This window comes from Hippocampus zosterae, chromosome 17, assembly GCF_025434085.1.
Source record: "Hippocampus zosterae strain Florida chromosome 17, ASM2543408v3, whole genome shotgun sequence".
Taxonomy (NCBI): domain Eukaryota; kingdom Metazoa; phylum Chordata; class Actinopteri; order Syngnathiformes; family Syngnathidae; genus Hippocampus; species Hippocampus zosterae.
This window is the reverse complement of record NC_067467.1, coordinates 1,575,116-1,590,693: the sequence shown is the minus strand read 5'-3', so window position 1 is coordinate 1,590,693 and position 15,578 is coordinate 1,575,116. Positions and strand designations below refer to the sequence as shown.

The window sequence follows — 15,578 nt, the reverse complement described above, 5'->3', positions numbered from 1 at the left end:
AGACTCAAATGACGGTTGAGAAGAATGAAGTTGCAGGAAAACCACACAAAAAAAAAGAGTTTGTACAGTGGTGTGTGTGGTCTGTCTCAGATTAAAAACATAGGGTGTCATCCGTGCTTTGTTCAACAGACACTTAGCAGGAGGCTGTCACACTGACCCATTCAGCTGGCAGTCAAAAGTGCCTGTGGGCACAGGCGGCGGGGGAGGGGCGCCGCTCTCTTGGACCGGTGCTTCATCTTAGCATATAGGAGAGCAGAGCCTGAAAAAAACTTGGCCTATCGTGGACCCGAAGAATGATGTAAAATGGCACCGGACCCTAACATTAAGGCTTGGCAGTGACCTTATATGAAGCGCAGTCAGTTCAAATTCAAATTCATCCTTTTAAATTCTGAAACACAACATTTTGCACTGGCCTGATGTTTACTGAGACCAAGGCAACCGAAAGAACCGCTGCGAAATGACGAGAATAGACTGTTGGGAATAAAGTCGGACCATTTCATGGAACCGATATTAGAAGCAAGGATGTATAGAGGTACTTCTGATACTGCTTAGGCCAACAGAGGCCTTGTTGTCCCTTTTATAACCCACCCAGTGGTTCTAAATAATACACAACGCCCCCTTTTATTTTTTAATAATTGCATTTTATTAATTGAAAAACAATAAACAAAAAAGAAAAGCAAAAAAAAAGAAAGAAAGAAAAAAAAAGAAAAAGGAGCAGAACCAGAACAGTAGCATTAGGTAAGACAAGGCGAGAGACACTTAAATAAGAGTTCCATGGAGGTGGGGACTAAGGTGAAGGCGAGTCGATGTGGGAGCGGGTGGAAGGACAGGTTAGATTATGTACACTTGTTTCTCACTGCAGGACTGGAAGGCCCCATAAAAAGGGAGGGGGTCGGAGACGCTAAAACACCAGAGAGAAAGGCACTATCCAGAGAGAGCAAGAAAAAAAAAAAAAACAGAAAACACAAGGACAAACACTGGACAGAACGGAGATCGAAATCTTTGACCAAAAAAAACAAAACAAAACCAAGTGCTCGACACCACATTTGACAAAAATCAACAACATTTAAGCTGATCTGTCATCTGAACAACAAAAAATGGACAATTTTGGGAAGTGTTCATGTGTGCCTGTTGCCGACTGTTTTTTTTTTTTACATGCGATTATCCAATCTTGGCCCCCCCCCCCCCATGCTATGCGCACGTATGATGAGGAGAGTTTTTAGAAACGTGTGTACGTCAACTAGCTGGACTGAACTTGGGACCAATGAACGTGCATTAACATTACAGCGTGTTTTCCCTTGCGCGGCCGCGTAGTTCACTTCTTCGGGCCTGCTTCCCTCATGCTAAGATCTGGGAACACTCAGGTACATTCAAATGGTTGCAACAAACGCAATGTCTTGAGGGAGGGGGGGGGGGCGTGGGGGGGGGGCGACGTCACACATGGCTTGCATTCGCGGCTGTGTACCCTTGCCGCTCAACGACAGGAGCTTTCCAGCTCGATTGGTTTCTTCTCCCGGTGCCGAGTGGACTTCCCTTGCGCGAGGAACGCCGCGTTATCTGAGACCTCTCAGATAGAAACTTGGAAGGACAATTCAGCACATTCTACAGCTACCAGGTCTTATCCAGACAAACCATTGAACATAAGTTACAAATTTGTGATGAGAGGTAATACAGACAAACACATACAAATATATAATATATATATATTCTTTAAAAATGGATTCTCTCTATAGTCGATTTATTTATACAGCCAGTGGCTGATGTACAATGCTCACGAGCCAATCATCGTAGACATGGAAACTTGCTGTATATGGCATCAGTTTGCTTATTTTTTTTCTTCGGTTTTTTTTTAAAAACAATTTCTTTTTTTTTTTTGGAACATTTTCCTGTGTTTTTCCTTTAAAACGGACGTGGCCGATAAAAGAACATGCGGCGAAAGCAAACACAAGGCGGCAGAATGTTAAGAAGTTAAGGAGTAGACAGAAGCGGCTCGTGGGGAGTCGAATCGTTTGGTTCTCTCTTTTGCAATCCTCACCGAGGCGCTCACGGCTCTCGGTGCAAGTCAAGGTGGATTTTGCTCAGCTGCCACCCACCACAAAACGCCGCCGATGACGGCGCTCCTGTCGGATATCTCTCTTTCTCTCACTTTTCACTCGTTTGCATTCTTCCTCTCCTGCTCCTGCTCTTGTGGGGTTGGTGAAGAGGAGGGGGAGGAGTAGGGGGGTTGTTTGGGGATCAGATGAGGGTGGAGGTTCTGATGACATCTAGAATGATGACTATGATGATGATGATGATGGTGGTGGTGGTGGTGCGATGGCCGTTTACATGGCGGGACTGTTTCACATGTTCCGATTGACCGGCGTGACGTAGTTGCGCGGGAACATGCCCGTTTGGCCGTGGCAACCGCCTTTCCACCAGTTGGGGTCAGAGTTGTCCAGCACTTGGATGAAGTCGCCGCGTCGGAAACCCAACTCGCCTTCCTCCTGGGGGTCGAAGTCAAAGAGCGCCTGCACGTATGTGGGATGCTGTCCCGTGGGAGCGAGGAAACACAAGCGGGCGGGCGTTAGCCAAGGTGCAGCGGCATCACAGCAAGGGAGAAAAAAAAAAACGGGAACAGTAACACTGGGGACTGATGTAACTCTTAATTACAGTACACGGATGAGACTAAGGCGGGATGTCACACTGCACACTTAGAATCACATTTCCAAATTTCAACTGGGATGTGTGCCACGGCAGGGCGAAGAAAAAGAAAAATGAAATTGACATCTATGCTAATTTGTGTTAGCATTACGCTAGCGTAATCTTGTTGAATGCAAATATTTTGTTGCTTCATTACATCACGTTTGTCTTTAATGTTCACGAACAAACAAGACGGCACAAATCCAAATAGCTCCACAGGAAGTTACCGTGCTCGTCGTTACCTGGTGGACCTGCTCGATGTCCCGCAAAAAGATTTGCTGGTTACGGGAGACGGAGGTGGAGCGATGGTAGTCCACCAGCTCGTTGAGGGAGTTAAACTTCACCACCCACAGGAAATATTTGCCGGCGCCGTCGCGCAGAACCTTGAAGTGCTGCACATCGTTCCCGAACCTGCAAAGGGGCACGGCCAGAAAAGCATTTAGAGAGATAAGACGCATCTTTCGGGAAGGTCAAACTGGAAACGCAGAAGAGGAAGTAAGGTCGTTTACGAAGCAAATACTGGAGAAGAAGATAATGGGCGAACGCGGCTCGGACTTCACGAGAATAAGGAAGCGGCCGCGTTGATGACTCAGACCGCCCGAGCTCGAAAATGTGTGAAGCTGGTTGATTGTTCTGAGAGCGAGCGATGACGGACGTCGAGAACGTCGAACCCCGGTTTGTTCGGCGCTACTCACTTGACTGAGAGGGAGAAGTCGCCTGGCGCGCTCTCACTCTCTCGAATGAGGAAGGCGCCGTCGTGCCTTTGTTTGTTGAGCATCTCCTCTGCTTTGGCCCGAGGGATCTTCCCAAAGAACCATCTGGAGGAGAAAACAAACACTTGGGGTGACCGTTTGGACCCCAAGAAATACAAACATCTTGACGGATATTCTTGTGCCGGTACGCGCGGCGTGTCTCCGCAAACACAAACGTGTACGAGTCCATCAGTAGTGTTGCTAAGCAACAGAGGGGAACCCCGCAATGTACATTTTGTACCCGAGCGAGGTCGCGGCGGCAGTTAACTTCCCACGGTTCGTCGGAACAAAGGCCTTTTCGCCATTTTGTCCTTATAAATGGGTTTGGTGTCATCAAAATCGGCCAATGGAAAACGAACCAGGTGTAATCGGGACTTTGAAATGTGACCGATATCGGGGCGGAAATGTAAATGTGCTACGTTGAAATGTTTCTGTCGTTAACTCGTTTCAACTGAACAAGTGACCACGCAAGTACATGTATGCAGACTTGGTCGGGGAGGGGGGTGGGGGTGGGGGGGGGTATCAATGCATCCTGAACAATTGACCCAGCGGGCAAAAAGGTTTCATTGCACAACAATGCTAAAGTCAATATCTCATTAAAGATAAAAGCCTGCAGCCTCCGACACGGAAAGCAGTCGAGCTTTCAAGCGAGTACGACTGACGTCACTTTGTTTTGCTTTTGGTGAGCTGACGTTTGGGGCGTGACTATTTGTTGTAGTCTGTTGGCAATTTCATTAATAATTGATCATGGAAGGCCCAACAATGGCCCGACGACGGCGAGTCAACACATGAAAAATAGCCTCAGTCGAGTTATCCAGAGTGTGTTTGCTTTTGTGGTTGTGCAGTACTGTGTGTCCACTTTCTGAACCGCTTGCCCTCATTAGGGTCATAGGCCGTTTGCATGGGTGGGGGTGGAGGGGGGGCAGGCATGGCTATGAGAATCCAAGCATGCAGAAAAGTTGTCAACATGACAAGAGCAGTGCGCCCAAGTACTTACGGGTGGGCCTTCATTTCGATGTAATTCTTGGGAATGAAGCCATCCTTCCCATTGAGCTCCGCCTTGTACCAGTTCTGATCACACTCTTCATTTAATACCTGTCGATGACAGAACAAAAACAAGGGGGTGGTTCACGTCACGCATGATCACGTTAACAACGGAAAGCATACGACGTCACGCGGGTCCCCCCCCGAATGGCAATTTCACCTTTGACGCGGACGCGCGACATGAAAACGGCAGAGCACCATTAAAAATTAACTAATTAACTAATTAATTAATTTAAACAACTACTATTAAAAATATGATGCAGTCAGCAAATGAGCCGACTGCCGAACAATTTACGGTGAACAACTAGCGTACAGTAGGGAACACGTGAAATTCTTGGAATAGAATGAGCGGAAACAAATGCAGATCAAGTCAGCGATGGGAGTTACCTCAGCCACAACCTCAAGTTGATATTTCTGGATTGCATCATTGGTGGCGTGTGCGTGCGTGCGGCCGGTGGGTTTTTACTGTATAATCCTCTCGCCCCGTTCAAAAATAGAACGCAGACCTTTTTACTTATGGGGCTAAGAATGTCGGTACCATTGTTGCAGTTCGCATTCACTTTTGTCTAAAAGGTCTTTTTGCTCTCAAAAGTAGGCACGAGTGCCGTCGTTTCATTTCACTTCACTGGCATGTTGAGCACACCCGCTTTCTTGCAGCCTAAGCAATTAAAAACAACAAAAAAAAAACGCAGAAGCAGTCATTGTGATGCAGATGAGCATGAATGCGTGACAAAAGTCAGGCAGTCACACGATTGAGACTCTGAGCGGCTTGATCGTATTAATCTCAACCCAAGGAAGCAGAATCCTGCCTTGACGAATGACTCCGTTTCACAAGCTCACAGGCTTGACTTCCTTTGATCGCATCGCAGCTACATAATTCAAAAGAGGAAGAGATGGTTTTTTTTGGGGGGGGGGGGGCAGCGATATCTCTTGCTGTTAAAAATCAGACGTCCTCGGCCTCTCCCCCTTTTCCGGATCGCTTTGCCCTCTCCCTGAAAACTTGAATCGTTTCCCCCCACCCCGGCCGAGACAGCTGTCCCGTTGGCCCCGGCGGATTGCAGGTGGCCCGGGGTCATTTTTTTTGTTGCAACGAGCTCGCAGAATGTCAGCTGTCATTTGCTTTTCTCAGCTGCTAACCCTCGTCTACCTAACCGAGCGCTTGAGGCAGTGGACTTCAAATACTAGTTGGTGGAAGCATGTCAGCGGTACGAGCGCCTGCGGGTTCTGGTTTTTCGAGGAGCCAGAAACAGTGGCACCGCCGCAAATAGACACCGTAGTCTCAGGTCGTCGGCGGGAGCATCGTCCACTCGCAAGCACCGATCGACCCTGCGCAAATGTGCTGTTAAGTCTCAAAACAGGACAAAAGGGGTCATGAGAGCTAAGCGAAGACACGCCGATGCTTTTCTTGTCAATTTGCCAGTGAAGTCATCTTACCGCAGAACAAGAGACCACCTGTGCAAAAAGATGACACCCTACGGACAGCGCGGCGTAATCTGTGACCGAGTCATTAGGCCCACCAAATCCAAGTGCACAGATGGTTATCTGATTTGAATAATCCACATCGAGACGGCCCCGAAAAAACCCAACGGACTGGATATCGGTGACAGAGCAGTGTTTACCAAAATGAGCGGCGAAAACAGCGCATCATTTTCCCTCCATTTGGGTCAGGCCTGGTTATAATCAAAGCAAAGCCACTGGAATCGGTCGGCTTTTTCATCTGCTGTCTCCAGAACCGAATATCTGCTTGGCAGGCAGTTTTTCAGACCATAGCGAAATGGCACAACTACAGCCATATGTCTACGGATGAGTCGTGTCTGCATGCCGTCGGAAGATTTGGATCCTTCTCTTTTTGCTGACTATTTGTTTTGGTCTTTTTAATCCGATTGGGCCACAACAGATCGAAATTGCTATTTGACAGAGTCGGGGGGTCCATACCAGGGGATCATCTTCTCCACAGCTGCCACTGCAGACCTCCTTTCGCACGTTTGATTATTAGAGTGCTTGAATCGACACAGCCACGAATGAACAGACGTGCTTCTGCGACCCAATGGAATTTGAATACACACAAGTCGCACTTGCGTAGCGGTCGCAGGACTACAAAATAAAAATTGCAATTTATATGTGGAAATTGTTGAGCCTGAATAAAGCGCAAATGAGGGAGTTGGAGACAACAAGATGACAAATGCACTTGTGCAGTCCACACGGGATGGAAATAATTCCAGAGCAGGGATTTAGTGCGAGATAATCCGAGCATGAGACAGAGCTCGGTCGCTGGAGAAAGACAAATTCAGATTCAGAATTCATTTTGGCCTCAGAGCAACCCCTTCTACTAAATCGCGTAAGATATCGATTGGCAATTTAGACCACAGGAAACGGTCGCTTCTAAAAGGGGCATGCAGAAAACGGTAAACCAACACGAAATTAAGGTAACAAGAGCAGAATAATTCCAACGTACAGATTTTTCCACTTCTAACGCGGCCTGACAGCTATTTCAAAGGCTCGTGATCTACTTCACCTTATCTGAAAAAAAAAAAAAAATTAATAATAATAATCAAGGCGCCTCAGTCGACCTTGTTGGATCCATCACCAAAGGATTAACTCTGCCTCGGGGTGCGCAGTATGTGGTAGATGGTAAAAATGTGGCCTACTTTACAGATTTAGACTCTCCCAACCAATGGGATAATGCTCAGTGACTCAAGTGGCGCGCAAAGGACAGCGCGCGCATGTGTGTGTGTGTGTGTGTGTGTGTGTGTGTGTGTGTGTTTGTATGGTGGTTCCCCTACAGGTGGACGCACAGGGCCGCCGCCCCTTTGGCCCCGCCCTTTTGGTGTTCTCGTTGAATCGGCCTCAATGGGGGAAATGATTTCAAGCATGTCTAATCACAGAGCTTGGTGGAGCTGCCAGCCCTGCATGTGACTACGTCAAACACTAGCCCGTCCTCCCTGCTTAAATCATAATATTCATTTGATACAACTGATTTAGAAAGCACTTTTCTAGATCCTCAAATACGCTTCGCGGCAATGTTAAGCGCAAAGCGTCTGACATGACTCGGCCTCTTCGGGCGAACGCCCTGACAGTGCAAGTACAAAATATATAATACATTTCTATAAAAATGACAGATCAAAAAGCCTCGCCTCATTTCCCCAAAATATTTCTACCTCCTCCTGCATTGCCCCTCTGTAGATACGAAATTCCTAGTAGTTCTTTTACCTCGACTTTTTCAGCAACGTCCCAAAATGTGATCTCCTGCATGATAAGCAAGCAGGCGTTTTTGTTTTTTTAAACCATTCTGTCCATCCATTTGAAGGCCCACAAGCAGATTTGCGTAGTCCCAACGTAGTTAAGTCAAAGCATGGATTTGGATGTTTCTGACATTTCGCTCTCAAAAGGCAGCGCTGACAAACCACTTTTCATCGAGCGGGATCAATAGCCGGAGTATTAGGCAAAGTGGGGCCCATTAATCAGGGATGGGCGGAGAGGCTTCATGGAAAGTAAGGCGGCAACAGGCTTAAAAGCTTCTTTCGAGGATCCCGTTGAAGCGGTGTGACACAGAAAGGACAGCGAGGCAGAAGAGAAGAACCTTTCGTCGTGAAAACGCCAACGCGAGGAGAATAAAACGGCCGAGGTTGGGCAACTTGTGTTTTTCAGCACAACGCCGTGGTAGCTGCAGACAAGGCTTGCTGGAGTTGACTGTGGAGATGCAGGAAGTTGCAGGGGGGGGGGGGGGGGGGGTTGGACGACACAAACAGGATGTGAAAAAAGCTACGCTGTGGTATTAATATAAACGCAAGCAGATACAATAAACTTGCACTACTGTTGGGACAAACTACACAGTCTCTCGAAACCTCATTTGTCCTCAGAGTTTTGGGATGGGGGGGGGGGGGGGGAATTGCCAGTTGCAAATGACTCCAAAAAAGAAAATAAATTGGCCAAGAAAGGTTAACATTTTTAGAAAAGGAGTGAGAATAGGCCGAATGACTGCTGATGTCATATTTGCTGGTTTCTGATTGATTACAGAGCCGGAAAGAAAGCACGAAAAGCAAATAAAAAAATGAAAATGAGAGAAAGAAAAGAGACGCAGACAGAAAGAAAGAAAGAAAAAGGGGAAAAAAGAAAGCACAAAAGAGATGCAAAGTGTGAGAAGCTCGAGAACTATGCTTTGTTTAAAAAAAAAAAAAAAAAGAAGCAGCTTTTGAAAGCGACACTGTAGATAACTAAAGAACGACTTGCGTAAAGAGATCCTGATTTGATCATTCAGCCGGGTAACTTCCCCCTCAACACCCAGCATGCTTTGTGTGAAATAAACAACATGGCCCTTTACAAATGGATTCCAAACAAGCCGAGATACGATTTTACGATGAATGTTCTCGTCCTCACTTATTATTTTATTTAATGCCATCAATGATGGATGAACTGGGTCCTTTCGCTACACTTTTAACTTTTTTTTTCTGCAATTCCGGTTCATACCACAAACATTGGTGAAAGGAGCGCTCATCATCACCAACTCTGAAGAGATGCGATGCCATCGTTAACTTATTGCACTTGCCAGGCGTAGAGAAGTCGGCGGGTAGTCAGCAAACGCGGCGAGCGCAACGAGTTTCAATTAGAAATATTGACATAGAGCGCCGAGATCTGTTGACAGGAGCTTATTCGATGGGCTGTTCATCTTTATTTATTCAGAGAGGAAATGAGCACAGTGCTTGGGGGGCAGTGGCCAGACCTTCGCAGTAAGACGTCCCCCGCTTTGCCCCCACATCGGCGGCCGTGAACATGAAGAACAGCAGGTAGGCAACATCCAGCAAAAAAAATAAAAAAATAAAACATGGCGCAGGAGTCCATACGGCAACCTAACCACGATCTAAGTCACTTTTCTATGTGGTGGTCTTCCCATAACAGTTCACCCGCACAAAGCTGTGATATTTCGAGGTGATGCTTTGCTTCATAACTCACGAGAGGCCAAAACAGAACTAAATGTTGGGGAATGACTCAAAGCTGCAAATTAGAAGGGAGCCCGGTCGGGGCGGCCGGCCGTTGTGAAACACAGCGATGCAGTGATTGCTCGCTGGAGGCCAGTTGCGGAACCTGATTACTAAATATCCCGGCGACAGTGGACAATGTGGGCCTTTCTTACATCTTAACCCGTGGCCACAGAAACCTCTCTCAGATGCACGAATCTCCGTTGGGCCGCGCGGCTGCGAGGACACGTGCGGTCCACGTACAACTCTGCGATGATCACCTTTAGTTCAATGAATTCGAGATCGATCCAAAGAACCTTGGCCATGGCCGGATGCGTCAGAATCGGACTACGGCTAGCCTTGACCGCATAAACGTTGGCGCCGCCGAGAACCAATTTGTCCGCCGAAAGCCGGATTTCAGCGTCGCGGAGCACATGCGCAGTTTCGGTCCGTCTGATCATATCTGTATCTGGGCAAGCGGTGTTGGTTGTTGCGCACACAAGTAGCTTGGGCAATATGGTTGACATAAAATAGAAGATCAATTAAAAACAACTACATGTTTTAAAGATAAAACAACTATGAAGAGGAACAATATCATTGAAAATATTTGGTCGTAAAACACCCGTGTGATCCAAACGTTATCTTTGGTGCTTGTAATCGTGGCACAAATCTCACGTCAGACCCAAGTCTCTGCCGTCTACAGCTATTGCTAATAGCTATTGCTATTGATCAGGTGTCAATTGCAACTGGCCTGTAAGGATGACGTCGTGATAATAGGTTTAATCACTCGGGTTGCCCAATAAAATGCTACTAAAAGGTACAGCTTTCCTTTGAAAGAGAAAGTCCTGAAAATGTCGTTACAAGTTACATAACATGGTTTCATTTTCTTCCCACCGTGCATCTGTCTCGGTCAGACAGAGCTGTAAAGGATGGCCGCAGTTAGAAGGCGAGGAAACGAGAGCAAGAGGGGAAACGGGCTCAAGAAGATGAAAGAGCGAAAGAAAGGAGGATTCAATCCGACAGAGTTGGGAAGAACGCTGGGCCTGCTTCTCAAAGCAAATTAGTCCGACGGGGAAAGCATCCAACAAATGATTCGGATGAATCGCCGACCGCGCCGGGGGCAGTATGATGGCAGTCTATTTTAGACTCAACTTCTCTCTAGAAATAACTTGAAAAGGAAAAGAAAATGCAAGTTCGAGGAGCAATATAAATTTGGAGAATGACGATGACATGCAAGATTTAAAATGCTAATTTAAATAAACATTCTTGGCAGTTGAATCATTGAGTGTACAGTGGACTCAAACAGAACATTTTAAGGAAAACATACAATTCACCTGCGACTTGCAAGACAGCCAGATTTTTTTCGATGCGACAATGAACTCAATTCCTGCTTCAATGTTGAGCACACAATTTTACCGTGGCATCACTATTATTCTTTTATTTCTGGGGCAACCGACACAAAAAGCAAAAGGGAAAAAATAGAAAGTGTTACGCTCATAAGCCACACTAAATATTGTGGCAGTTTACCAGTTGCGAATGATGGATTAAATATAGATTGTGTTTGAAGATTTGGACCTTCCGCTGTTGCATTGATTTCTGCGCATTCAGTAAAAACATAGCTATGCACTCTACTGTGGAAATAGTGGACACCAAGTACACTAATAATTGCAGAGCCGCGGGGACCAAGCCAGGCCACGAGTAGTGAAAAGCCACAATCAGGCTTATTATAGTTCTGGAATTTGAATTCTAGTTCGTCTTTATTTTGCTTTGAGTCATGATCTTGTCATTTAGTGTTAATTCGTTGTCAGGCCGGCATTGTTAGTTTTTAATTGCATAATGATAATTATTTTTAAACACTTAATTTTAGTTTTCGTTTTTTTTTTTAAGTATGTAAGCGAGCGTGCTGCGTGACCACATATTCATATGCAAACGAGTTCATCACCTCAGAAGGCATGCATTTATGGAATAAAACAAACCGAGGACCCGCTGTGATGTCTTGTTTTTGGCACTCAAACAGTGCTTACATAAAGACACGCAGACAAAGTATTCCTTCCAATGAAAAAGAAATGACTTCCACATACCTTAAGGACCTCTCCGCGCTTAAAGCTAAGCTCATCTTCAGCAGTCGCTTTGAAATCGTATTTGGCAATGGCCTCCATGGTGTGCGTGCGAGATAACGTCTTGGCTCAAGTTGGGATTCAGGGACTGAATCAAAAAATAAAAACAACGCTTATCCTAGCTCCAGATGCTTTGCTCCCGAGTCTCTCCTCCCGTCTGTGACCCGTTGCTTTACGGCGTTGACCTTACATAAAGGTCGCAGCGAGGTTCCTGCAAAAATGGGGAGAGAAAAAGCCGACTAAAACAGACGGGCCTGGTAAAAATGCACGTTTGTGCAAAACGTTCTTCCAAAGAAGCAGCGATGTGTCATCCTCATGCAAACCGTGACAATTGACGGCAACTGCTTTTGCATTACAAAATGAGTAAAATGGCGTTTGTGAGGACATTCAATCCACCCATGCCTGTCTGTCGTTGAGTCCTAAGCACCTGTGCAGACTGGAGATTATCCAGAGCAGTCAGTAATACATTTGTGCAACCTACACTTGCTAAACGGATAACGCAGCGTTATCTCATTAGGTTGTTTACGATATGCATCAATCTAATGCAGCCGGACGATCCCTAAGGTCATTAAACCTGACTTGCGCGTTTCACGCCAACAGTGAACATTGTCACTTATGTGTGTGTATTATATATATACATACATACATAAAACAAACACACCGTATAAGCGTTCTAAACGTGAGTCAGAGACGTTACAACAGAGGATGTGAGACACTTCTAGAAAAGTCGTTAAGAGTGCGCAAGGCAAGCACATAAATATGACTGCAATCCGCGGATCACAGGTTTCATCTATTAAGTGATCGTCAGAAAAGTTAGGAACAAATCATTGTTATCTGTCTATAAAAAGAATGAGCTGGCGTTCAAATGGCACGATCGTGCTTTCATTGCCACTAATCTTGATATGTTTTTACCCAGTAGTGCCGGCTGGGATGTAAATGTACACAAACGGCATATTTGGGATGGTATCGTGCTTCCAAGCATTCCCACAGACCTCTGCCTTTAGCCCCCAAAAGACTGCGCCCAGTCAACTGGGAGGCTAAAAGGTTAGCATGCCGGCTAACGGTCGGATAACAATAACTCAAGTGATTCTCCAACTCGCACTAATCTATCACAACCAGCTAAGGCAGAGGTGACATTAGTCAACAAGTGAAAGCGTGTTTAAGCCAAGCGACGCGTTGCTACATGACGGGGAAACTTGCCGCTTGCTTCGCGTTGGCAATTTTGACAAGGGAGAAAACAGCTTTTTTTTCCAGAGCGCAAGCTGTTGTTGCTAGCAGAGTGGCACGGTTAGCCCCTCTAGCCTCACTTAACTTGACTAGCCTGCGTCGCGAAAAGGGAACAGCCGTACACAACTTTGACGCGTAAAGACTGGGTGGGGAAACTCACCACTCGATATATTCCGTGTCGATGTTACCACCGTAACAATGGAATCCAGATCGCGTTGTTATCCGCTCCTCGTTCTCGGTTTTGGTGGTGGAAAAACAACAAAAAAATCCCCCGATGTGTGTCATGTATCGCTTCCAGCCCGTCCTCGGAGCCTGACTCGAGCGTTAGCTTAAGCTTGGCGACGTTTATTTCCGCTTCCTTTCACTGAGCAGGGATGGTCACCTCGGTAGACATACAAACCGTAGATCGCCGACTTGAGCGCCGTGTCGTACGCCATATTATACAAGACAATACATCTTTAGTGCTTTCATCTCACAACAGCTGCAGATGTAACAAAGTGCTTTACAGAACATCTAACAAAATAAAAATAATACAACAGAACACATAACATAAAACATCGCCAATGATACTCAACTCAGCTGTATTTATAGAGCAATTTAAAACAACCACTGCTGTGTACAAAGTGCTGTGCATGCAGCAAAACAATGCATGCAACAATTAAAAGCAAATTAATACCGAAGACAGTAGAAAGCACGAAAACAGTACTCATACTTTAAGTCCGCAATACTGTAGTTGCGTTCTGTGAATTTTCACAGTGAAATTTACAGACATTTACAAAGCATTGCAAATTGATTTTCAGTCCAAATGATATGGAGCTCAAGAAAAAAGTGAACTGGATGCTAGTGTAATTAAACAAAAATGTGAAAATTGGGAGAAAACATTCAAAGATGGATACAAAATAACTAGCAGTCCAACGTTGAGAGAATTTGAGCGGAAGGTGAAGATGCAGTAGATCTAACACATCCAATATGGCGCAACGCCTAACGTATCGGAGCAACGGGCAATATGATCCCACAAATGTCTACGTATGATGTTTATTTTATGTCACACAGTGCTTGTAGGAACTGAAACTCCGCCCGCCCCGACTGTTCCCCTTTTCTCCCCCATCATAACTGTCACCACCAAAACGCCTCTGTCATCCGTGTGATTATTCATCTACATCGTGGGGGAGGGGACATTTTTTTGCGCTCAGGGGCCACGTTTGTTTTAAAACTCTATTTTTTTTTACTTCAATTAATTTTGAACAAAGACAAAAACTCTGATTGTTGTCATTTTGATTTTGGCACTTAAAACATATTTATTACAAAATGAATGCTTAATTTTTAACTTAAATTATCTATTGCAGAGCGACTCTTTTACCTTTTGTTAGAATTAAAAAGTATTTCTTTAGAATGATCTGAAAATGGTTTTATAGAAATTTGATGTATCAAAAGGACTAGTGGTATTGGTTACTTGGCACCAGTGAGTTGCAATTGTTGAGGACTTGTCCAGGTATCCGTTTGAAAAAAAAGTGGTACTGCACAGCCCTAATGTATTTTGACTTAAACTGCTATCAACTAATCGCTTCCCGTTCCCTCTACATCATGTGTCTAGCAGGTATCTTCAAAGGATGGGTAGTTTTATTTTCCTTAGCTTCATTTACTACTCAGGGGCTAACTTATTATTACTCGTAGAGTGAATGGACTTTTGGATATGTAAGAAGTGTAGAAAACAAATGGACGTTAATGGCCATTTATTCCATCCCAGTAATGCATGCGGGTTGCAACTGGGCGTATCCACGGAATAAAGTCAGATAATTCTGTCAAACACGGAATTTCCGTGGAATGCAGTTTGACCGCACGCATGACTCACGTTGGTGGCATCCTCATGGTTTTAGACGGATGATGCTTAACACGGCTACTCCATACTTTGTTTTATTTTTTGTGATCATTACTAACACCAATTTAAAGGAAGCCATCCATCTTGATTCAAACAAAAACACAGACAAGAAAATAAAACACACACACACATTTGACTTTTCAATTCACTTCTCTTCATTTTAATATTAAATGTTACCAAAGTATCTTAAATACACTCAAGTTTGATCTCTGCAAAATATTTTTGGATGAGATACGCGCATACAATGAAATTACACGGACGTATCACTGGTGAGCTATTTTTAGAACAGGTTGGTTGGCTGACAGATGCCCGAGTCTTCTTTGAACCTCACCTACAAGTTGGCATGTGTTTTTTTTTGGGGGGGGGGGGCTGTCATAGACTCACGTTAAGCAAATTATTGGTAACAGTGCTAATGACTACATACAATTGTCACATCACAATGACTTAGACGTCCTTTTGATATTTCCTGGTATTGCTTTGTGATCATTTTTCAGCCATCTGGTTTTCAAAGTTGGACCCCCTCCGGAACAGACAAATTCCTCGTTACTACTGACACCTGGCGGTGAGATTTCAATTGTCGTCGTAGACTAAAATCTATCGCAACGTCATGTTTTTGGATGTGACTTTATTAATAGTTTTTAGTATCGACATCACTTTGCAGTATCGCTCAAGTGGGCTGCGTCATACTAACAGAGTGAGAATCATTTAGGGTCAAGTTACTCAGACGTCAAGTTAAATGCATTTTAAATGGGTCAATAATTTGTACCAAAATGTATTGACGTGTGACAAAGTTGTGTTTAATGTGAAATCCAGAAAATGTCGGTACATGGAGCAGATATAGAAAGTCCAATACAGGGACCGTTGTGGATTGTGTCAGGTTTAACTACGCCCCCCCACCCCACATATCAACATGAAACAATTCTGA

General features: G+C 45.0%; 1 protein-coding gene across 2 annotated transcripts; it reads right to left on the bottom strand.

Annotated features, from left to right (window-relative positions):
• Positions 1-619: 619 nt before the first annotated feature.
• On the bottom strand, positions 620-13,143 carry grb2b (growth factor receptor-bound protein 2b). 2 transcript variants are annotated; one of them, XM_052049931.1, is made up of 6 exons: positions 12,935-13,143; positions 11,512-11,758; positions 4,429-4,526; positions 3,375-3,497; positions 2,907-3,090; positions 620-2,525 (listed from the first exon to the last, which is right to left on the bottom strand). In XM_052049931.1, the coding sequence occupies exons 2-6, from the start codon at positions 11,587-11,589 to the stop codon at positions 2,340-2,342; spliced, it is 669 nt and encodes a 222-aa protein (XP_051905891.1). In that variant the 5' UTR covers positions 11,590-11,758; positions 12,935-13,143; the 3' UTR covers positions 620-2,339. The 2 variants fall into 2 exon arrangements, with proteins under 2 accessions (XP_051905891.1, XP_051905892.1); XM_052049932.1 differs by having other exon boundaries at positions 2,922-3,090; positions 12,935-13,141.
• Positions 13,144-15,578: the final 2,435 nt, after the last annotated feature.